The sequence below is a fragment of the Aotus nancymaae genome, unplaced genomic scaffold (assembly GCF_030222135.1).
Source record: "Aotus nancymaae isolate 86718 unplaced genomic scaffold, 86718_ANA_hifiasm-v0.15.2.pri h1tg000016l, whole genome shotgun sequence".
Taxonomy (NCBI): Eukaryota; Metazoa; Chordata; class Mammalia; order Primates; family Aotidae; genus Aotus; species Aotus nancymaae.
This window is the reverse complement of record NW_026988428.1, coordinates 60,575,379-60,599,856: the sequence shown is the minus strand read 5'-3', so window position 1 is coordinate 60,599,856 and position 24,478 is coordinate 60,575,379. Positions and strand designations below refer to the sequence as shown.

General features: G+C 37.2%; 1 protein-coding gene across 2 annotated transcripts in view; it reads right to left on the bottom strand.

Annotated features, from left to right (window-relative positions):
- FAR2 (fatty acyl-CoA reductase 2) overlaps positions 1-24,478 on the bottom strand; it is a 159,470-nt gene that overhangs the window by 19,350 nt on the left and 115,642 nt on the right. For both annotated transcript variants that reach the window (XM_012474248.3, XM_012474249.2), the window contains exons 3-4: positions 11,266-11,441; positions 7,720-7,899 (exon numbers count right to left, since the gene is read on the bottom strand). In XM_012474248.3, coding sequence (XP_012329671.2) covers positions 7,720-7,899; positions 11,266-11,441 — 356 coding nt within the window. The remainder of the gene's footprint in view (positions 1-7,719; positions 7,900-11,265; positions 11,442-24,478) is intronic.

The following is a 24,478-nucleotide window of genomic DNA, read 5'->3' as shown; positions in this document are numbered from 1 at the left end:
AATTGTACTTGTGAAAATGGCAATAATTATATTCATTCTAAATTCTCAGGCTATCATGAGAGTAAACAGGAATATTCACAACTGCATTTAAGCTCTTCAATAAAACAAAATGAGCCAATAAACCTAAGGCATTCTTATTTTTTAATAAAACAACCAGTGAGCATACGTCTTTGTAGGTAATTGTTGTTCTTAAAACGTCATTTCTGGCCAAGTGCAGTGGCTCAAACCTGTAATCCCAGCCCTTTGGGAGGCTGAGGAAGGAGGATCATTTGAGTCCAGAAATTTGAGAACAGCCTGGGCAACATAATAAGACCCTACCTCTACAAAGAAAGTTTTGAAAAATTAGCAGGGTACAGTGGCATGCACCTGCAGTCCCAGCTACTCAGGAGGCTGAGGCAGGAGGATTGCTTGAGCCTCAGAGTTGGAGGCTGCAATGAGCCATAATTGTGCCACCATACTCCAGCCTGGGTGATAGAGAACCTGTCTCAAAATGAATGAATGAATGGATAAATAAATAAAACAAAAATAAAATAGCATTTTTAATACAGCCGAACAGACCATCTGCTAGCTCATCCAGCCACTTCCTAGGTTCAGAGGAGAACATGCACATCCACTGGTTGGGCGAAGCCCTTCTTAGGACTTAAACTCAGTTCAGGGTTGCTGCTGCTGCTGGTTCTCAATTTGTTTTTAAAACAATAAATAAGTTAACATAGATTTAAAAAGACACTATATAAACCAAAATACATGTCTGAAATTAATCTAAATGTCTTTCAGTAAACTCAAGAACATGTTTTGAACCCATGGGTCTCAAATTCTAAACTTGAATTGCCTCAGAGGAAGCATAAAGTCATCGAAAATTTCAGAAAGCAGTATGTATAGATCTATGTGTATACACATACACACACACAATTTCCTCTAAAGATTACTATCAATTTTGGTTTCAAACTTACTGAATCAACATGATTATATCATCAGTAGTTTCATTATTTATATATTTGCTGAATGAAATACCAAGAGGCATACGTATTTTCCCTCCCCTGATCTCCCCAATTTTCTTATGCAACAAGTGGGCAAGCCTAGTGGTTTATCAGGAAATCTGTTAGAGAGTAAGTAGTAGACACAATGTCTTATGATAACATTTTTTCTCTCTTTCTCCAGTCTAGATTATGTCATTCCCTTGATTGTTGTAGTTATCAAGTTGTATTTGCTTATATGTCTGTCTCCCCACTGGACAGTGAGTCCAGGAGAGGAGGGATTATGATTTTTATCTCTGTGTCTAATCACCTTTCTGCCCCCAGGAGCCAGGTGCCTTATTCAGTAAATTGATGCTCTTCCACTTGATAATCCTGATTGGCCTATTTCTGTACTATATTAGGTTTTGGGAAGCAGGGATGGACAATGATGAGAGAGGATGAACTCAAAAGAAGAAGAGGTTGTAGGGAGAATGTGAGAAAGGAAGGAAGGGGATATCTTTGAAGAGCAGGAAGCAAAATAGGAAGTCAAGTGTCTAGTGGCAGTGGTGAAAAGTGTTGACCAACCTCGGTTTGGTGAAGGTGGTTTCAAGGTCAGTTTTTTCACTGGGTAGCAGGGTATTTCTGAGCCTAATGCTTGTGGAGAATTGGCCTCTGTATTTCCCTCAAGACTTTGACAGAGCACCTAGCCAGGCCCAAACATGAGCCAGATGCTGACTGCCCTGCCAATGGCCTGCCAATGAGAAAACTATTCCGTTTGGTTAAGAAACAATTTAACCTTATTCTGGTTTGTATTTCAAGCCTGCTGATATCAAAGTACACAGAAATTTCATTTTTATTCAGCTACTTAGATGTCATTTTGAACTGCGCCATCCTGAAATTAAAAGCACAAGTGCTAGAATCAGCTTTCACTATTCCTTTAGAAGAGATCAGCTTTTTTAGTGTTAAGAATGTGTTCTATGTCACGAAGGCAAGACTACTTTCCAACGTCTGACCTCCTTTCATATCTCGCAGAGGGCTGTGATGAGGGCGACTGCGGCTGGCTGTGGGGGCCTCCATTCCCCTCCTCTCACCCCTGCACCCTCCGTGCACACGCCACCTTTCCTTTTCCACATGGCAGATTAGCTATGTCTTCTGGTGACCGTGTAGCTTCAGAGGTGTGTTTTTTAGTAGGTACAGATCTACTAGGAACTTTCGATTAAAGCTTCTAGGAACTGAAAGACAACAGGAGGTGAGGAGAGCAAGAGAAAGAGGGAGCATGGGGTACCAGCAGATAAATGATCCTCATTTCAAATGAGGATTGCTCAGTGAAAAAGCTCCTTAAGGCACTATTTCCCAAACTTGCCTGCTCATCAATATGAATTACACAGGGACCCTGGGAAAAATCCAGATGCCTGGGTGCCATTGTAGAATCACTAAATACATCTGCAGAGGTAAGAGTCTGATAATCTGTATTTTCAACATGCCCCGGAAATTCCAACAGTCAAGCAAATCAGGGAATCACTAATTTAAAAGAAGTCCACTCCATAAACTTAAGTCATTAAGATTTGAATTCATCGGGATTAGCTCTCAAACGTGCATTGCTTCTTGGACTAAAATTACAAGGGAATTGAGTTTTAAAAGAATTAAATCCCTGGTATTAGAAATATAAAACATGACAAGTATACATGTTCTAATCCAGAGTTAATTTGATCGGTGCAACCCCATATGCAAAGCAGGAGCCATTTCCTATTGGTTTTTTTCTTCCCCAAAACATGGAGGTGTTTTTTATATGGTCTCGTTCTAGTCTTCCACACCACTCCTCTCTGGTAAGCGTTCTTGCTGCCTCTGTCTACTCTCCATGCTAGTCCACTGCCTCCCCACGACCCCTGGCCATATTAATATTCCTGAAGCCCACTTTCATCAGTGTCTTTCCACGATGAAAACAAATGATTACACACAAAAATTAAACAGAAAAACACATGCACACATGGCCCTCTTTCAGTGGATCTCCACTGCCTAGAGAATAAAATACAATTCCTCTGCACGGTATGCAAAATCTCCATGCAGTATGGCTTAGCCTTCCTCTCCAGCTTGATCTCTAACTGCTTCCCTACACGTAACAGATGTGCTGCCAAGATGGACTTTTGGCTGTGTCCCAAACACACCTGGGTTTCCCAGCTCCAGCAGCCCTGCCAGGCACGTGTGCACATCTCACCTATCCACACTCTGCCCACTCTTCCAAGTCTTTTCATATACCTCCCTCTACTCCACCAGAGTTAATATGGCCTGTTTTCCCACCACCACACATGTATAATTCTGCTGTGTTCTATTTTACTTGGATGTGAGCTCTCTGGGAACACGGTCTATATCTTAAGAAAGCACCTTCTAATCTCTACCACTGCCAAGTATGTGAGTAGACTGGAAAGACCATGGGCTCCAGAATCAAGTGGCCATGGATTAACATTGTGTTTGAGAGACTTTCAAGGAGTAAACTTAGCCTTTCTGAGCTTTTTGCTCCGTGATTAGTATAGCAGTGATAATACTATCAACTCTACAATATTATGTTATGGAATTAAATGTCTGCGAAAGTGTCTTGCTCACAGTAATTGCTCAATAGTGATTCATGTCCTCCTTTCCTTTCTTAATTCAGATTTATTTACATATGTTCAATACAGCAATAAATATTTGTGATTCCATTTTTTCTAGTTCCTAGTTCTAGTTATTTCAGGTTTTTATACAGGTGCAAAAGCCCTTTTCTTCTACACTGGTTTCACTATGAGGAGTTACCTTGACCTAAAAAATAAAAAAGCACCAACCATAAAACCCTGCCTGTCTTGGTCAGTTATATGCATTTTTAAAAATAAACATTCTACATAGCTGTTTTTCCAGAAAACTGTAATTTCACTGGCAATCCCTGATCCATTTATGCACATAAATTTCCAACGGTAAATACTCCAAATAGGCAGAAGCTGGTAATATGAAAGTAGAGAGGAGTCAGAATGGGAACTGGTGACTGGGATGAGGGGCAGAAGACAACTACAGGTAGAGGAGCCAGGAAAATTAGTTGCTTAACACTGATTAGCGGCCATGCTTGTCATACTCATTAAAAGCATTAATTCCCAATTTAAGTTATTTTAAAAATATATTTATGCTAATATACTAAAGTTTTCTTAGTAACAAAATCAAATTTCATCTTTCTGGAATATTTCAGTGCCAAAGTAATGCTAAAAGTTTTTAGATAGGGACTAAAGAAAGGGAGCTCAGGCCTGACAGTCTCAGGATACAGGATGGATAGAAAATGGGGTGAGCTGAACAAGGAGAGACTTTAGGCCTGCGCAGGTTGGGACCAGGATGTAAGCATGGGGTTCAAGTTCACAATCCCATTCCCTTTACTGACAACACTGAGCAGTACCACTGCTGCCCAAGCAATCAGAAAAGGTCCTGGCCAAAAATGCAAATCCTTCTTTATTTCCCTGAACTAGAATTCCCATTCCACTGATTTTCTAGAAAAATAAAGTTTCATTTTACATTGTCATGGTGATCTTCTTGAGAACACACAATGCCCAGAGTACAGCTTCAAGATCATCTTGTTGTCTAACTCCTGGCTCTTTAAAAAAAAAAAAAAAAGAACTGCTGAAATACTAAGAGCAATGGCAGCTGCTAGACCCCTTATAGTTACTGTCAAGGACAACAACAACAACAACAAACTGTCCCCAAGGCATTTCTCTGTTGCACTGAAAGTGAGAAAAACTCCCAAGGGAAATAGAAACCTAAAAACTTTGGAAAATAATTCCATTTTAACACAGACCAATTACTAAATAGAGAATTAATCAAAGAAAAAAAGTATTTTCCTAAAACAAAGAAACTACACCTGGATTTAGGTGAATTCATATTTATTCAGAATGATTTTTAATGCTCTTTGTTATTCTACAACTTCCAAAAATTCCAGCTGGCATAGGAGTTGTTGAAATAGTCATAGATGATGGTTGCTGGGCTTTTTTTAAAGTGCTATTCAAAACTTAACATATAGGTTTCATTCAAAGTTTAAGAAGAAAATAATGAACAATCAGAAACAAGGCTGAGATGTGGAGATATAGATAGATATTTTATACATAAGACTTCTGCATCTCAAAGTGTCAGTTTGTTATGGAATTCTGTCATCTATTCTTGCCTTCAGTCAAAACAAACAAAGAAAAACAGAACAGTATGAAGAACAATCATTTAGTGCCACCAAAAACTTTTCATTCATTCATTTATTCATTCAGAAAGCACTGAGTCCATAGCTGGAGATGCAAAGAGGAGCAAGAAATATTCTCTTCCATTGAGAAGCTCATTGTCTAATGGAGAATGTAAATAAACAACCAGACATTCAGAATGACCTGTGTTACCAGCAATAATAAAGCTGAGCACAGGGTAATATGGCGGCACTCAGGAAGGGTGCCTAAGCCAGAGAGCTTCACTGGGAAGCCTTGATGTGAGTTAGAATTAACCAGGTGAGGCAGAAGGGGAAATAAGCTCTAGAAACAGAAAGCTTTGAAAAAGGCAGGCAGGGTATAAGGAGGGGAGGCCTTACTTCCTTGGGACTGCAGCGTGAAAGTAAGGGGAGGGCTGAGAGAGATGAGGCTGGACAGGTGGTCCTGGATGTCCTAATTAATTTTGAATTAACAAATAATAAGTATAACTTTTTCTCTGTTTTTTAAAAAACTGAGTTCCTTAATTGCATCCAAAATTTATCTGTTGAGATAAAATAATTTCATTCCTAGTTCTAATTAGTTGCTTAAATAATTGTTATCCTTGCAGAGCAGTAAATGACAGATGGACATTAAAAATTTTGTACAAATGTCAATTGCAGTTTGTTCATAAATCATGTAGCAATTAACTGCCTTGTCTGATTGACATATACTGAAGGGAGGATGGAAAGTGCTGAATGTCTGAAGATAAACCAACTCTTCCTCTGAGAGGTGAGTTTATTCTTCTTTGAAACCTAGGGATATTTAGTGTCTGGACATAGTTTAGGAGGAAGTGGTATGGAGTACCTAGAGAAGCCCTTCACTACGGGTGAACTCTTACTTATTTTCTCTTTTTTTTGAGATGGAGTTTTGCTCTTGTTTCCTGGGCTAGAGTGCAATGGTGCAATCTCAGCTCATTGCAACCTCCACCTCCCGGGTTCAAGCAATTCTCTTGGCTCAGCCTCCCAACTAGCTGGAATTACAGGCATGTAACACCACACCCAGCTGATTTTTTGTATTTAGTAGAGATGGGGTTTCACCCATGTTGGTCAGGCTGGTCTCGAACTCCACCTGCCTTGGCCTCCCAAAGTGCTGGGATTACAGGCATGAGCCACCTAACCTGGCCTCTTACTTCTTTTCTCTGATGAATTCTCAGACTCTCTTGCTGCCTCAAATTGCACTATGACCTGTGAGAGTCCCAGGAAATAGTCAGTAATCATAAGGGGTCTGCGCCTCTCCTGGACATATCAAATATGGAAGCATCACATTTACCAAGAGACAACACCATAAGAGGGTAACTGATGGAAATCAATTCCATCCTGAAAATACTCTGAGGCTTTTATTGTCTCAACTTTGGGCCTCAGAGTACACTCACTTTTTTTTCCTACTATCCTGATAAACTCTGCACTCTGAAATGTTTCTCTGTACCAATTTGGCAAACCTCCATTTATTAGCAACTTTAAGTAACCTACAGATCCTTTAGATGACTTTCATTCTTTTTTGTCCTGGATATTTTTACATGACAGACAAAAATATCTATTCTCAGAGCTGGAGAAGATAAAAATGTTTGCCCTGAAGGGAATGAAATCTTGATTTAGCTAAAACTTTTTAAAGAGTATGTATTAAATATAAATACAGTATTATATAAAATTATAATGTGACAAATTCACTGTTAAATAGTCCATTTTTCTGTTGTAATACTTTTTATGTAGAGTTGAAAAAAAAAAAAACAAAAAACGAGGTAAACTTTATAAAATGGAGCAGAAGAATAAAGAAGCAGGAAACAAACTTATTCTGAGTCCCGATCTGTGTCCTAAGATGAAGGTGGTTTCTGCTGGTTGGCAAGAAAAGAAAACTCCTAGACATTATTTCTCTTGCATCATAGGACAGAAAGGAAAGTGTGTCTCAGCCAAATAAGTCAAGAGACTGCCACCTTCTGCCAGATCTTGGATCAATTCTTACTCTTCATTAGTTATTTTTTACTAATCATTTGATTAACTAATGTTAAACACTCCTTAACACTTCAATAAGTGTTTTATATAACTTTATTCAACCTCACAACTACAAACTGGTCCCATTTTACAAATGAAGGACCTGGAGCACAGAATGGGCAAGGAAGTTGCTCAAAGTCACATAGGTAGTCAGTTGTGGAGCTATGCCAAGCTCAGGTCAGTCTGAATCAAAACTTTTTCTTCTGAACTTTTATACTATACCTAATACTTGCTTTATCTAGTGACAATTCTAAGTTCATTAAAAAGTGAGAAGCCACTTCTATGTATAGTATTCCCAAGTACCTCATGCAGTCCTACACAATTTAGCAAAATGTTTAAGAATTTTCTATCCCCTTTCTCTTTCAGCAGTATATTCCCCACCAGGGGATGAAGGAACTAGCAGGGACAAGGTGCTAGACTTAGCTAGCACCATTTCAAAACATTTTGCTTCAAAAGTGTTTCACTTCATCATTTCATTAATAGATAGCTACAGAGAATCAAACAACATTCTACCCACCCCTTGATCCCTTTATTAGACCAACTTACTCGAGGGAATCAATGATTTTTTTTGGCTCCACAGGGCATGGATAGATAACTTCATCGATGTGCTTCAGGTTACAATTTGAAAAGGCGGTAGAGATATGTATAAAGGCTTCCAGCTTGGGCATCTGACTAGCCATAAGCAAGAGCTGCTGGGTGGCAGTGACATTAAGTTGCACAGCATGTCTAGAGAAGGTTAAGCAGAAGGAAATACAATGAGGTAAGTTAGCATCACATCTTGCTATAACTGCATCTACTTCAATAATTGGCATATCTATCAGATTTTGGTGGCTGCACCAAAACAGCAGGAAGAAAAGGGTGGGTCATGGCTACACAGTTATGATACTCGGAATGTCTTATGCATTGATGATGTGTTTTGTGTTCAAAAATCCCATTCACTGACATACTGTACATATATCTAGAGGTCACTTGGTTCTAATCAACTGTTCATAACTAATCTAGAGGTCACTTGGTTCCAATAAAAAAAATCACAATCCTCTGAATTTATAAATGTTCTTCTATAAGCAGCCATTAAAAGAACACAAACATGTAAATTAATCATCTAACTGAAAACGTTAGAAAATATAAATAAACTGGAGGGGAGCAACAGTGGGTTTTTAAATGAGCAATATTAAGTTGCTACTGTAAAGGTCCAGGCCAGACATGAAAATTGATGTCAAAATCTAAAATTGCAGCTAGTAGAATACAAAGCTATATAAACAGTATGTGATAACAATGAAACAGTCCATTCCAGGAATACATGGTTTATCCAATACCAGGAAACTTACTAATTTAATTTAACTCAAAAAGAGAAAAACTCATAACAACCTATATGTATTTCGAAAGTTTAAAATGATGTTTAATTTCCATTTCCAATTTAATTGAATAAATTCACTAGAATAGGAATAAAATAATTAAACAATATATATTAAAATTTGCTAGGCAATGCCATTCTTTTTTTTTTTTTTTTTTTTCGAGACGGAGTTTTGCTCTTGTAACCCAGGCTGGAGTGCAATGGCGCGATCTCGGCTCACCGCAACCTCCGTCTCCTGGGTTCAGGCAATTCTCCTGCCTCAGCCTCCTGAGTAGCTGGGATTACAGGCACGCGCCACCATGCCCAGGTAATCTTTGTATTTTTAGTAGAGACAGGGTTTCACCATGTTGACCAGGATGGTCTCGATCTCCTGACCTCGTGATCCACCCGCCTCGGCCTCCCAAAGTGCTGGGATTATAGACGTGAGCCACCGCGCCTAGCCTCGGCAATGCCATTCTTAATGGTGAAAAGCTAGGAGCACTGCTTGTGAAGTCAGGACTAGGAATAACGCCTACAGTCTATTACTTAGCATTGTTCTGAAGTCCTAGCCTTGTAATTAATTAGAAAGAAAAATGAAATTAAAGAACAGATATAGATATTAAAAAGACAGTCACAAAAGTTACTGTTGGATTATATAATTGAATACCTGGAAAACAGAAGCAGCTTTTAAAAAATCTGAAATGTACTATAATTCAGTAAAATATCTACTGATAAAAATTATGTAAAAAATCACCAGCTTGCCTGTTTATAAACAAAAATTAGAGAATACAATCGAAGAAATGTTCAAAGTCGAACATTTAAAATATATCAAATTCATCATAAATGAATATATAATAACAAAAAACAAGTAACAAAAAATTGAGTAAATGGGAAAACATATACTGTTCTTGAATAGGAAGAATCAAAATTTTAAATATGCTAAATGTTTCTAAAGTATCCTACATATACAAGGTAATTCTAATCAAACTCCCAATATTTTTAGAAACCTGGCAAAATTATCTTAAATTTAATCAAGAAGCATATGCAATGAGAACAGTCAGAAAAATTCTATAAAAATTAAAGTGCAGCTGGGCATGATGGCTCACGCCTATAATCCCAGCACTTTGGGGGGCCGAGGCAGGCAGATAACCTGAGGTCAGGAGTTTGAGACCAGCCTGGCCATGATTATGAAAACCTGTCTCTATCAAAAATACAAAAATTAGCTGGGCATGGTGGTGCATGCCTGTAGTCCCAGCTACTTGGGAAGCTGAGGGAGGAGAATTACTTGTACCCAGGAGGTGGAGGTTGCAGTGAGCCAAGATTGTGCCACTGGACTCCAGCCTGGGTGACAGAGCAAGACTCTGTCTCAAAAAAAAAAAAAATAGAGTGCTTTAAGTATACTTGCCCTAATATAACAAAAATTACAGTAATCAAAATGATACAGTGCTGGAAGTGAAAGCCTGATTTAATGTAACAAAATAGTTTAATAACTGAAATTTAGTTTAAGAGCTTTATTTCAGATAAAGGGTAAAAATAAATTATTTAATATTGTTTAAAAACTAATTGTATGACAGAAAAAATAAAACTCCGTTACTTTCACATCTGCATCACTCTTCTTCTTATAGAATTTTCCTGTACTCCTCTTTTTAGGTAAATATATTTTAAATGTATCAAAGATCTAAATGTAAAAATGAAACCATAAAAATAGAAGAAATTACAAATAACTGCATAAATAATAAGAGTTGAAAGATATTTGATAATTTTTTTTTAACTTCCAGTAATGGGTATAAGCAAGATAAATTGTTAAAATATTTTGAGCCTTATAAAAGATGAAGAGTTACGGCCAGGCACTGTGGCTCACGCCTGTAATCCCAGCACTTTGGGAGGATGAGGTGGGTGGATCACCTGAGTTCAGGAGTTCGAAAAAAATGTTTCAATAGAAAAATAGATAAAAACCATGAATATACATTTCACAAAGAACAAAATGACAATAAGCATTTAAATATCATCAACCTTTGTAATCATCAAAGAAACAAAAATTAGAACATGTGCTACCATTTCCATTATCCTATTGGCAACATTAAAAAGAATTAAAAATTATAATATTATTTTGTGACTGCAAAAATGAGTATTCATTTGTACGGAGACAGTATAAGTAGACACCACATTTTTGGAGAGCAATTTAGCATTATGTGTGAAAATGCAAACTGTTCATAATCTGGGCACAGCTGATATGTATCTGATAATTGTACTTCTAGGAATTTATTTCAAGAAGAGTACACAAAGAGGTGAAAAATATACACACACACAGATATTCACTGCAGTGTTGTTTATAATAGTGAAAAATTAAAACAATCTAAATGTCCACCAACATAGAACTGGTTAAGTATATTATATATATGTTCAATGGAATGTCATGTAATCATTACAAATTATAACAGAATATTTATTGACAATGATAGACATCCAAAAATATAATTGAGCAGGTTGCAAAACTTCATTCTCAATAGGATGCCATTTTCTTCCAGTAAAATTGAACATATATCTATATAATCATAGATGCATAAAGAAAAATTGGAGTGAATGTTCTCCACAAGAGTAAAATGGTTGTCTTTAGGTGGTGGAATTTTGGAAGAGTTTTGCTTCTTTGTATTTTTTTTCCTTGAGGGTATATTTCTTTTTTTTTTTTTACAGAAACTATAAAGAAACTTACATGCACACATATGTATACAAGCCATGAGAGGGAAATGGGAATGTACCTGAGAGTGTCATCAAAGCGTACAGTGGCTGCACAGTGAAAGATAATGTTCGTACAGGAGAGAAGCTCCTGCATGTCTTCTTTGCTGATACCAAAGTCATTCTGATTGAGATCTGCATAGATAGCTCTGATCTTCTCATGCACATTTGGACAAAGTTCTTTGACTTTCTCAAATAGCTGAAACATAAATATAGATCAATATACAAAGAATAGCATCATCATTATCACATTGTTCTTGATTACAACACCCTGTTTAATTATACTCAAAAACTGGTTTTAGTTGTAATAATATTACTTAAAGAATCTGGCTGGGTGTGGTGGCTCATGCCTGTAATCTTAGCATTTTGGGAAGCCAAAGCAGGAAGATCGCTTGAGTCCAGGAGTTCAACACCAGCCTGGGCAACATGGTGAAACCCTGTCTCTACTAAAATTACAAAAAAGCAGCCAGGCATGGTGGTGTGTAACTATAGTTCCAGCTGCTTGGGAGGCTGAGGTAGGAGGATCCCTTGAGCCTAGGAGGTCGAGGCTGCAGTGAGCCTTGATTGAAACACTGCATTCCAGCCTGGGCCACAAAGGAAGACCCTGTCTCAAAAAAAAAAAAAAAAAAAAAAAAAAAAAAAAATCTATTCAAAAGCCATCTGCTTTATTTCATACAATTCAGCTAGTTTAGTGTAATTCCTGCTACATTTCAATTCAGAAACATTTGAAAAATCAGTTACAATAATCAGTAAGGTATGCATTTTGAACTTTTCCTGCAGGGTAAAAAAGTGAGAATAAGTCATCCACATCTTGCCTTTATCCTCTTCTTCCCTTTAAGCCAGCTTTATTATTTCTAAAATAATACTCTCTAATAGTACCACATCCTAAATACAGTGATAGAGATGGCAGCCAACTGCCATCCAGTAGGTCAGTGGTTTTGGTCAGCACTTTTCATAATGCTATTCCCTTTTCCCTTTACACATGGTAATCATTTCTATTTTTGACTGAGAATAATTGTTTTCAGTAAAAAATGACCAACCTCTACACAGCCTTCACAGATTACAAGCAAAATTACCAACAATTTGGTTAACTGAACCAGATTAACAAAATACCATAGCAGCACAAACATAATTAGAAAATAACAAATAGCAAGTGAAGCAAATTGTAATAGGTAAAACATAAAAATTTTATGTAATCTTATTCTAATATAAATGGCAGTTATTGTCTAGTAAGTACATGTGCTCATGTATTTTTTAATGGGATACTAATTGATTTTTTAAATATTCTAATTTATTCATAAAGGGAAAAAGGAACAACACTGGCCATTTTAGCTTTTGTTATACTTATTCAGATAGAATAGATTCAGTACTTTCCCCTCCATACTGAAATTCTTAGACTAAATCGGCATTTCCCATATTCTCAAGAAATATGATTTTAATAAAATGATCTTGGTTCCAACCTATTTTGACTAAATGGAATTTTACTTAGTATTGGTGTAGTATATTAACAGTGAGAAAACAAAAGTAAACCTAACGTTTAGAAAAGTGAAGAGCAGAGAAAATTAGCCTGTGATTTTAATCATAATATAGTAACAAAGACAGTTCTCTTCTCTTCCTTAACCTCTAAACAGTGTTTTTACCTATTCCTTGATCCTTAGTCACAGGATTAAGAGAGATATATCCACTAGAGGTGTATCCCAGGCTTTTTTCATTGGGTAATAAAAAATTGATCTTAGATAGTCAGAGAAACCACGTCTCCATTTGTATCAGGGAAGAGCATGTTCAGAAGCCATTCTGAGGATTTAATGAAGCTGATTGGGAAAGGGATGAAATCCACATATTGATCTGGAAAGTTAACATATTTCGCTTCTGTCTACCATTTTTCTGCACTGTAGGGGCAGCCTTTTCAGTTGCGTGTTACTGCAATTATGAAAATAATTTGGAAGTTAGGTCAGTCCTCAATGCTTTTGACATCTGGGATTGATAAGGCTGATAAAGTGTCCTAGGCACATTTTCAACAAAGAGGTCATTCTGACTCTTCCAGAAAGATCTTTAACAGTTTTTCGAATATCAATCAATCATAAACATGCTAAATGTTTGCTTCTAGAGTCAGATGTTTTCCCCCTTGATAGTTAATGTTGACTGTACAACAAACATATGTTGAATATTTTTGGATAAGCTTATCTAAAATTTGTACAATTTTCTCTCTTTTTTTTTTGGTAATTCAATTTGGAGAAGGCTCTTTTTTCAGTCTAATGATATATTTTATTCACTAGAAATTTACTTAGGTTTCTGTGGACTCTTTCATTTTTGGTCTGTGATGACTTCTGACTACCAGAGAGCAAGAAGTAGATGATTTCTGCATCCACCCTTCTCACAATGGGGTTCCTTACATATGATGTAAGCTGTAATATACAGATTTTCTTTTGCCTTTGGTTTTTATGACTTTAAAAGACAGAAGATACTGCTATTCCACATTATACTTCCAGACAACCTGTGCAATGCTGAACAGCACCAAGCTCCCATGTTTGCATTACTTTTCAGGAGATCATTACAGTTTTAGGAAATAATGCTCCAATCTGTGTTCTATCTGTTGAATTGTATTTTCAATCAAAAATGCATATCTGAATGAACACAGTACAATTTTTTTTAAAAGTCTGAGCTTTCTGATTTAGATAGATGATAATGTTCCATTGAAATAAATCAATGAATTGGCTGCAGCAGCAATTCAAACCACAGTGCTAAATGAGGATTCCATTCTACTATGCTAGTCTTGCTTAATAATCTGGCTTACCCTGTCAGGAATCTCACCATACTGCTATAGCTTCTAAAATAATACTCTCTAATAGTACCACATCCTGAATACAGTGATAGAGATGGCAGCCAACTGCCATCCAGTAGGTCAGTGGTTTTGGTCAGCACTTTTCATAATGCTATCCACAAAGTGAACTGCATTGGACTCACTAGTAGCATAATTAAAATGTATATTCCTGGGTCCTATCCCATACCCACTAAATAAGAAATTACTGGGGCACACCCAGGAATCTGTATTTCACACGAAGTCCCCCAATTGATTTTAAGGCATGCAAATGATGAGAATTTCTCCAGTTAGAGTGCTAACATGGACAATTGCAGATGAATAACTGCATATGACTCATTTGCCTTTATAACTGCCCAGAGCAATCTTCACATCAGTAGCTTTCAAACTGTATGCATGAAAAATAATGGAATCTAGTTAAAAATTATTTCTTTATTCCAACCTCAGAGATCCTGGCTCAGTAGTTTTGTGTGTAACCCAGGAAATTCTATTTCTTAACCACTGCCGCAGATGGATCTGATGGTCCAGGTACCATAACTGGAAAACACTGACTCTTAAAAATTCAGGTCTGTTCTTAAATTCAGGGCTTATATTTCCCCCTCTAGTTTGTAAACTCTTCGATTCTTTTTTTTTCTTTTGTAGGGTAACTCATTTTATTATTTTTTAAATTTTTGTGGGTACATAGTAGATATATATATTTATAAGGTACATGAGATGTTTTGATACAGGTATGCCATGTGAAATAAACACATCATGGAGAATAGGGTATCCATCCCTTCAAGTATTTATCCTTTGAGTTACAATCAACTAGTTAGCCACATGACCTCATTGTGGAAGTATCCACAGGAGGCTTGGCTTCTACTTCCTGGGGCTCATTGAAGGTAATCAAATCTTTTTTAATCATGGGAATCTTTGATCTTTATTCATTTTACTAAGTCTTTCTCTTTAAAAATGACTATATTATTTAGTCCCAATAACCCAACAAGATTTGCTTAATATTTCTTTTTTGTAAAAGAAATTAGTAAGGTCCCTTAAATTAAAGGGCAATCTCTGGAATATTTGGTGTCCCAAGGTGAAAGAGACACTGTAATGTTTTTTAGAGAAGTTTTAGAGTGCTGAGTAAAAACAAATCAATGAATTCTGCAAATTAGTTCTAAGTTGAGAACAACTGAATAAAGTAAGTACAGTAATTTAAGCAAAAACCATTATACCCAATGTACAGATTAACAAAAATTCACAAAACATTAAAATTGTTGCTAGTTCACTAGTAAGTCCCATAAGATGTAAAACATTAATCTAGAAGTTTTTAATGGTTTAGCAAGGATCATTTCTATAAACTCCATAAGGCAGCATGGTATAGTAGTATGGCTGTCAAAATTTGGCATATAGCAGTGAGGAACTGTGTTAGAGGAACATTTCCCGCCTCTGGCCGGCAGTTTTCCCACCTCTGGCTCTTAGGAGCTTTGTTTAAGGGCAGGGACCTTTCCCATCTCTGGCCCCTGGAGGCAGAGGCTCCTCGATTCAGGGTTTGTAAACAGTAGCCAATCCGGTAAAGGATTCAAAAATCAATTAATTCAGAGAAAGGTTGAAAAAACCCCTCTCATTGGATGAGAACAAGAATGGGGCGGGAATAACTCAGGGGTATAATCTCCAGCTGCAGGAGCCTGCAGATGCAGCAGCACCCTCTCCAGGCTCCCTTCCATTGCATGGAACCTGTCCTTTCACTCTGCCTGTAAACTGCGCTATCACACACTCTTTGGGTCCACGAGTTCTATTTGAGCTGTAACACTCAACGGAGACACTGAGACCCCGTTTCCCATTCTTCAGGGTTGGGAAGCCAGGAACGTAAGTTCCAGAGAATCAGATTGCAGCTGATCCGGTTACAGCAGGGTTGCCCAGGAAGTTGCTCAAACGAACAACCAAACTATGTCCTGACCCTGAAGATTTTCATTCAACAGTTATTAGTCAAACTTGGGCATCTATCTTTACTTTGAACACACGCACTAATAATTCTGATACACTCTGAGAATCACAGGTGTATTGGAAAGAGCTCAGGCCCTGTGGAGTCACGAAAGACTGTATTTGAATTCTGATTCTGCCATTTATTTGCTATGTGACTGGAGCAAGTTCCTTACCTCTCTGGGCCATCATGTCTTTATTTGCCTGTTATCTAAAACGCCAATCACTTGATTATCTTATTCTGTGATCTCAGAGAATTAAGCATATATCATGCTGTTCTTACTGCATTTAACAAAATTTTAGTCCACTTTGCATAATAATTTATAATAAATGCTAAAGGCAACACAACGTTTGATTCATCTTATGTTTTTTTCCCCACACCAAAGGTCAATTTTACAGGCCTTTGAGAAGTACTTCTTGCATCTGGGCAGAAAAGGAGCTAGGGTGGCTAGGAATATGGAGACCAAACTTAAGATTATTTCTACTCTCCAACAGAATTGGTGACATCTCTGCATTATCCATGCTGAAGGATGGAAAAAGCATTGATACTAACTCAGAAGTGGGAAGCAATAGTCTCACCTTCCTCATCGAGAAAGAAATTTCCTAGGGGAGACAATGCAGTGCAGTAGGGAAGGTATGAGCTTACAGATTAGAGACCTGCATTCTACTTGTGCTGTATCACTAGGCACAAATTACATAACCTTGGACAGGTGACAACTTCAGTGAATTAATATCTCATCTGTGATGTAGAAAAGGCATCCTACAGAGATTTCTGAGGATTAGAGTAATGAAAGTCAGATGTTTATCTTAGTGCCTACCATATTGCAGGTCCCTAATAATAGGAAAATCCCCTTGCTACTTCCACAGCAATACTCCACTTCCAAAAACTGCTGATTAGAAAGCTGTGTTGTGTGTGTGTTTATTTGTGTGTTTTATGTCATGCCAACATTTCTAATTTTATCCTGTGATCCAGATACTTCTAAGAACAGAATGTATCTTATTGATACATATTCAACATGATGACAAAATCATGTTGAACCTCATGGCTTGGTAACTTTTTGAATGAAATGAGTATGGGCAATTTGAAGCTTTTAAGAAAAAGTCTTGATGTGATCGGAAGATATTTTTTAAAAATGAAAAGAAGTTGGGCATGTAAAACCAGTTGGTGACTGAATTAAGTAGTGAAACGTAGTGTAAAAAAGGTAAGAAAGAAATCAAGAAAATAAATTGCTTCTATTTCTGGAACTGTTAGTATATCCCCAGTACTACAACTTCCTTCCTCCTTTCCTCCCTCCCTCCCTTCCTTTCTTCCTTCCTTCCTTCATTTCTTCCCTTTTCCCCTCCCTCCTTCCTTCCTTCCTTCCTTCCTTCTTTCTGACAGGAAAACTGAAAACTACTTACACTAGAGGCCTCTTGCTTTTTGTGGGATAGTTTCTTAGTTCTTAGGAAAAAATTAAAACAAAACAAAACAAAGAAGAAAACAACAGTAATGGAACACAACTGGCTTTGGAAGTTTAAATGCAATTATTTCCAATTTTGGAAGTTTAAATGCAAATGTTTCCAATTGCCTTTGCCTTATATAGAGATTAAACAGAATCATTAATGTCAATCAGAAATTCATTTTTGGAAGTTGAGAAAAAGCAGCTTTTATACAGGGAAGTCTGGGGCAAGCGTTAACATACTTTTTTTTCCCCTACAAAAGAGTCTGAAAATTAACAAGGAACTTGTAAAATAAAATTAGCACTTCTATCGTGTGCTTCTTTAATAATCAACCATGTTAGATTGTTGGGCTTTTCTTTGCAGATGTTTTCTAATTCAAAGTTTTTTGTTTTGTTTTGTTTTTTAGTTCAAAGTTAATTTGTTTATCTCTTAAAAATTAATTTATCTAAGCCTTCTAGGAAATGCCAGTGATAGTCTCAAAAGGATTCAATAAACTAGTTCATAAAATGTCCCTATCTTCTACTGTCTTAAATCTAATCATGTTCTGTGAACTGTGGACCCAGTGAGTAAGGCTGCCTGATTTATCACCCAGTGTTCTCTATTGTATTTCAAAGTTGATTTACCTCAGGGGCAACTGAGGGTTTGTTGAGTATCACATTTTTCCAGAGAAACTGGTTTGAAGTATCCAGTGCAACCTGCCGATCTCTGTCTTTGTTTATAAACCCACTTACTGGTGTTACCATTCAGGATAGTCCCTATCTAAAAACCTTGAATTTTGTCTGGTCTTCCTGGATGAGGAATTCTGAACCTGGTACAATCTCAATTCTAACTCTTCTCTTATATACTAAGTACTTATACTATATACTTTACTATAACTTAACAGGAAAAGGTTGACCATTTTTGGTATCCTCTCAATTCTCTCACATTTTTTCAGTGTCTGAGCTCACATTCATTCTTAAGTAACTACATGACTTTTTTTTTTTTTGAGACGGAGTTTCGCTCTTGTTACCCAGGCTGGAGTGCAATGGCGCGATCTCGGCTCACCACAACCTCCGCCTCCTGGGTTCAGGCAATTCTCCTGCCTCAGCCTCCTGAGTAGCTGGGATTACAGGCACGCGCCACCATGCCCAGCTAATTTTTTGTATTTTTAGTAGAGACGGGGTTTCACCATGTTGACCAGGATGGTCTCAATCTCTTCACCTCGTGATCCACCCCCCTCGGCCTCCCAAAGTGCTGGGATTACAGGCTTGAGAACTACATGACTTTTAATACTTTCTACTACTTCAGGTTTTATTCCCTAGGCATAGATATTGTCCTTTTAATGTTTTCTCAAGGAATTACTCAGAGTAGATTATTAGCAACTTAAGATCCTAAACAGATATACATGGGATATGGCTGTTTTAAAAAGAAACATATTAGTAAGACACTAGAAAACTCAAAATGCTTTCATTTGAACTTTACTACTGAATAATTTATTTGCAACTCATTATCTGGTATAGTGGCGAAAGCCATCCATATCTTTTTAAGCCAAGACATATTTAAGATAACGATAAAGATAAAATACCAATTTCACTATCTAGATTTGCTTTTGACACAATGAAAGGCTGACTGGTTCATAATTACATGAGCATACTTTCCATCGGTAAGAGACGAAACAGCAGCTTAGAAACTCTAGGGATCATCAAGTTGAATATGTGGTGAGCATGTTCATATTTCAACACATGAAATCTGGTGTGCTTTCCCTAGCAGCAACTCAGATTTTGTGAAAAACTAGAAGATAATTTTTATAAAAGCAATGTCAAATACTTAGAATCCTATTTCTAATAAAAATAAGTCAAACTATTTAATTTTAATAAAGTTTCAAAACTAAAAATGAACCAAACTTATACTTGATGATATAATTTTGTAAATTCGTGATTGATTTCTGCCTTATTCTGATTTATTTACTATTTTACACGATAAGTGCTTCATTTCTTCCACTGTAAATGTGTAATGTGGTCATTGTATTTGGAAAACATTGAAAGTAGAAGATTACTGTTCTTATTTTTTCACTATTACAGAGGGTAATTTTTCCTCACCATAGAAGTAGCATAATCATAATTCTAATTTGAAAAAGCAAAAAAATAAAATTAATCCAAGATCACATCAACATTTAGGACTAATAGTTGAGATTATATGTTTTTTTCCAGACCGCACCCATTGAGATTATATTGAATATGGTTTTGCAATCTGTTTTTGCACCGAATATATTACAAGCCTTTTCATGTCATTTATTATTTTGTAAAACATGATTTTTAATGCCTGAATACTTGTCTAACACTCGTATATATTGTTGTTTATTTAGTCATTCCTCTATTGTGAAACATTCAAATTGGATCCAAGTTTACTATAAGTAATACCACAATAAAAATATCTATACATTATTTGTGGTGTCTCTGGTTGTTTTCTTAGAGTGCCACCTTAATTATCTTTTTGAGAAAGTCCTCAAGAATCCTGTCAATTATTCAGATAATTTCCCCCCTACTGATATGTCCCTTTAAGTGTTCTGAAAATACTTAAGAAACTTATTAATAGGAAAGAAAATTAATCCTGTCTTCTGATTCTTCAGTTCCAGTTCTCTGTGGCCAATGGATTTTTTAAAAATCCCTTTGTCCAAAGCATCTCTCATTTAATTGTTTCTCTCTGACAGCAGGGAAACTGGAAGTCAGAGGTGATAGCCATGCATACCATAAAAGGAAATGAATGAAGCAGATGTATGAATTTTGATACATAGAACAGATGTCCTTTTGGTCATATTTCCTGGGGGATATAGTAGTAACCAAAAGCAAACCAGTAACATTTTTGGTTACTATGTTTTAAAGAAAAATTTCCAAACCTCACATAGCTAACATGGTTTATTTACCTTCAGGAACACTGTAGTACTTACAGTGAGTTGGAATTCATTCATTATTATGTGTGACTGGAGAGCTGGTATTTGTAAGGTTTCTTGCTGAGTTAAAGGAGCAAATGGAGCCCGGAGTAAGGGAATTAAAAGCCAATTTATTCAGCTCCCGGGCGAGGTTCTATGGTCCTGGAAAGGGGCCAAAGAAGTCACGTTTCTCTTCTTGGGGCATGGGGTTTTATAGGAAGTGGAAGTAGTTGATTGGCTGCGGGGGAAAGAAAGCGGAGGTAGTCTCATTGGTTATGAAAGGACTGGGCACAGACGAGATGAACAAAGCAGAGGTAGTCTCATCGGTTATGAAAGGACTGGGCATGGATGAGGTGAGATGCCATTGGCAGCCAAGCTGGGCTACTGGCAAGTGGGCTGGTTGAGGACATACGGGGCAAGCTGCCATAGGGCAGGTCTTTGGCAGGATTTTTCAAAATTTCGGCAGGGCCAAGTGCATAGTTTGCTGATGAGTGCAGGACTGAGATTGGAATGCGGAAATGGGTATGGGGAGCCCATGTGGAGAGGCCAGGTGCTGAGTAATGTGCTCAGAATGGTGACGTAGTTTTCAGGTGTGGAGAGAGAAGGGTGTGTCCATTTGGCTCCCAGCGAGGCAACTGGCCTTACAGTATTGCTTAAAAGCTATACCAGGCCCTACTTAGGAATAAGTTACAACTTAATTTAAACCACTCTGTTTACGTCAAACTAGTTAAAGTTAAATGGCAGAATCTAGAGGGGTCTTGACTAACATGAGATAATAAATATTTACAGAATCTGATACCTACCAATAGACCCTGACCCAGATAGGAAAGTTCTTCAGAGTAAAAACCAAGAAGGGTAAGAGTGGCTATGCAATAGAAGTCAGCCTTGGCCTGGACCCAGACAAGATCATTGCACAAGAGATTGGTTTTAGAAGTGTATTTGGCTGAGATTAAAGTCTCAAGTGACATGAAGACGATGTTAAAGATAAGTCCAAACTCTGCTCGATTGCTTGACATGTTTCCAATAAGCATCAACCTCATTCCTGATAAGCTGGTGTAACATGGTGAGTTATGTCTTATTTCATACTTTATTTGGTTAGAATTTAGGGGAGGGGGTAAAGGTGCAGGTTGGTTATTTCAAATGTGCAGGCCATCTCCACCAACTTTCCAACATAGGGCTATTACTTAAGGGAATACACCCATAAAACAGATTTTCTAGTAATTCTGCTTTTCTGCATTCCTAATTTAAGACTCAATGAGGATGAAATAGCTTTAGATTGGGCAAACACTGCACTATTTTCTCGAATTTTTTGGATTTGTTAAAACCAATAACAAATTTATTACCCAATTTGTTTTCCTTTAACTTTTTCCCCCTGTGTTGCCACTGTATCCTCCACATCTGGCTCAGTGCTTGATACTTAGTAGGCACTCAGCCAATACTTATCAAATGAACAAGTTGAATGCATTCCAGTTTTAGTTTTTAGATGATGTTGTGTCTAATACATCCTCCTTCGTTCACTTCTTCATTAATCCTTTTGTTCGTGTCTTTTACTTATGCCATGCTGTCACACTGTGTGCATGAACCAAGGGATATATTTTTTCTTCCACAGCCCCAGAGTCAGCAAATGACTGACCTTAAACCTAAAACACCCCAATGGTTTCCACCTTTATTCTTGCAGAGTGACCTATGAAGCCAAAGACCACAAGAAGAGTACAGTTCTTAAAGGCCACTTCAGAGATGGCAGCCAGGGAATAAGAAATCAGGAAGAACCTTCCAGAGGATGGAGCCACCAAAAAAAAAATGATGGAAAAGAGGGCTCCTCCCAGAGAGCAGATTTAGAGGTTACTTAAGGAATTTCCCCACTCCCAGCATAGGAAGCTTCTCAATACTTGCTAATCAGGATTTCCTTGTGGTTATACTCTAGGGACTGCTTGCCTGCCAGTCTTCTCTTTTTTGAATAGAAGCATTCTTTGTTTGTTTGATTTTATTTTTTCTTCAATTGTGGTGAACTTGTCACTGTTCTACAGTGACAAGAGGTAGAACAGAGACATTTTAACCTCTACATGGGAAGCAGAAAATTGGCTTTTTTATCCAAGAATGCCAAATGAGAAGCTGACAAATCTGGATCTGACAGAGAGGATAGTCTATTCCCCCTTGGACTTTGGATTGGATGCAATAATAGTATAGGACCCTGGGGTAGGAATGAGTGTCTTTTATGTGTGGGAAAGACAGGAAAGCAGATATCTGGCAACCTAAAAAGAAGGCCGTGGCAGTACCTCATTAGTTGTTCAACAATCCTATTTTCCTTTTCTCCTGGGCACACAGCTATGCGTTTTCCAGCCATCCTTGTAGTTAGATGCCCAGTGACAGTTCTGAGAGTGGAATATGGACAGATGTGGTGGACACTTCTGTGCCTGGGCCACAAAAACCTTCTACATGATGTTCAGTGTCTCTTTTACCCCATTGACAGCTGTATATTGTCATCCAGAGAGACCTTGGATGGCTCAGAAGCCATGAGCAGAAGATGGCAACCTTCCATCAGCATGGATCCTTGAATGACTGTGGAGTGCAATGCCTTCTACCAATTACACCTACTGTGCTGAGAATCAACTTCCATTTGTATTAAGTTACTAATCTCCTTCAGCACCCACATTAGTACAACTCATGCAGAATGGAGAGTGAATGTGAACACACATGGCACAGACTGGTGAATCCTAGGACTTTAAGATTATAGATGAATTTCTGATTATACTCTCTTTTCCTGCAAAAAGGTTTTCTCAAATTAAATGTTATAATATAAATGTGAATTCTTAAATATCTTTCTAGTGAAATGATGACTAACTATAGAAAAGAGAATGCAGGAACATATACATCCTTGGTAAGAGTGTGAAATTGATGCAGGCAATCTAGAGGGTCTTGCTTAGGGATATTGAACAAAAGAACGTATCTGGTAAAAGAAATGAGAGGTTACTGATAAAAAGCTAGTATTTATATTGCACAATATAAAACATTATTTTATACTTAGGATTACATTTGATCTTTGAAAATCACTGTGAACTAGCTATTATTATCAGATCCAGTTTATGCATAATAAAAACAAGACTCATATGGATTAGGTAACTAGGTCATGGTCTCTCTACCAAGCTCTACTTCTCTGATTAAGGAGAGAGTATCTAGAGCTTCAGTGTTCTTTCTACTGCCCTCCGCTACCTCCCAGTACAGACATAAGAACTAAACCTACAAGTAACCTGCTATTGAGGGTTTAGACTTTTAGAAGCTTTAGCCATCTAAAACATAGCTGTGAGACCATAAAGAGAGAAAAACAGTTTACCAAAGCCCGTATTTATTTCACCAAGAAAAAGCCAGGTCTGTGAAATATTGCTTAGAATTTGTGTACTAAACTCAGCATAATGAAAGAATAAACTCAGTGACCTCATTTTCTCCTAGATTACAATAAATAGAAGACTGAAAATGATGAGAAAATAAACACAGAAAACTTAAGTTAACAGGGTAGAGGATGACCCATTGAAAGACTGGGCGTTCACGTGTGGGAGTAAAGGCAGGTCCTAGTGGTAGGCAGTCCGAGGCAAGTGTTGTCTCCTTTTGTTGTTTGAGTCTAAATTTATGACAACTCAAGAAAGGGACTTGGCCTGCTGGATCAACTTGGTATGGAGCTCATGTGAAATGAAAGATGATTCATAAACATAACTAATTCATCCCAGGCAACAGCAGAGATGACCATGACAAATTAGCCACCTGAGAATTCTCAACTATTCTTGGGGAATGTCATTAATTACATTTTTATTAAAGGGCAGAGATGCCCAAGCTGACATATGGGTTACAAAGGCAAAGTAGAATTTCTCTCTATGGGTTTTGTTAATGAGAAATATAAATTAATAAGCTTTTTGCTTTTGCTAATACAAAATATACCCATCAATTCATCATCTCCAATCCAGAAATAACTAGGGTTCGATGGTATCTTAAATTTAAAAAATAAAACTGAAAACCCAACCAGCAGCCATTTTCTGAATTACTGAGTGCTTAAGACTCTGCATTTCTAATCTAGCAAATGTCTTCCAGTTGCAATTTTAAACACTTTTTTTCCAGATCT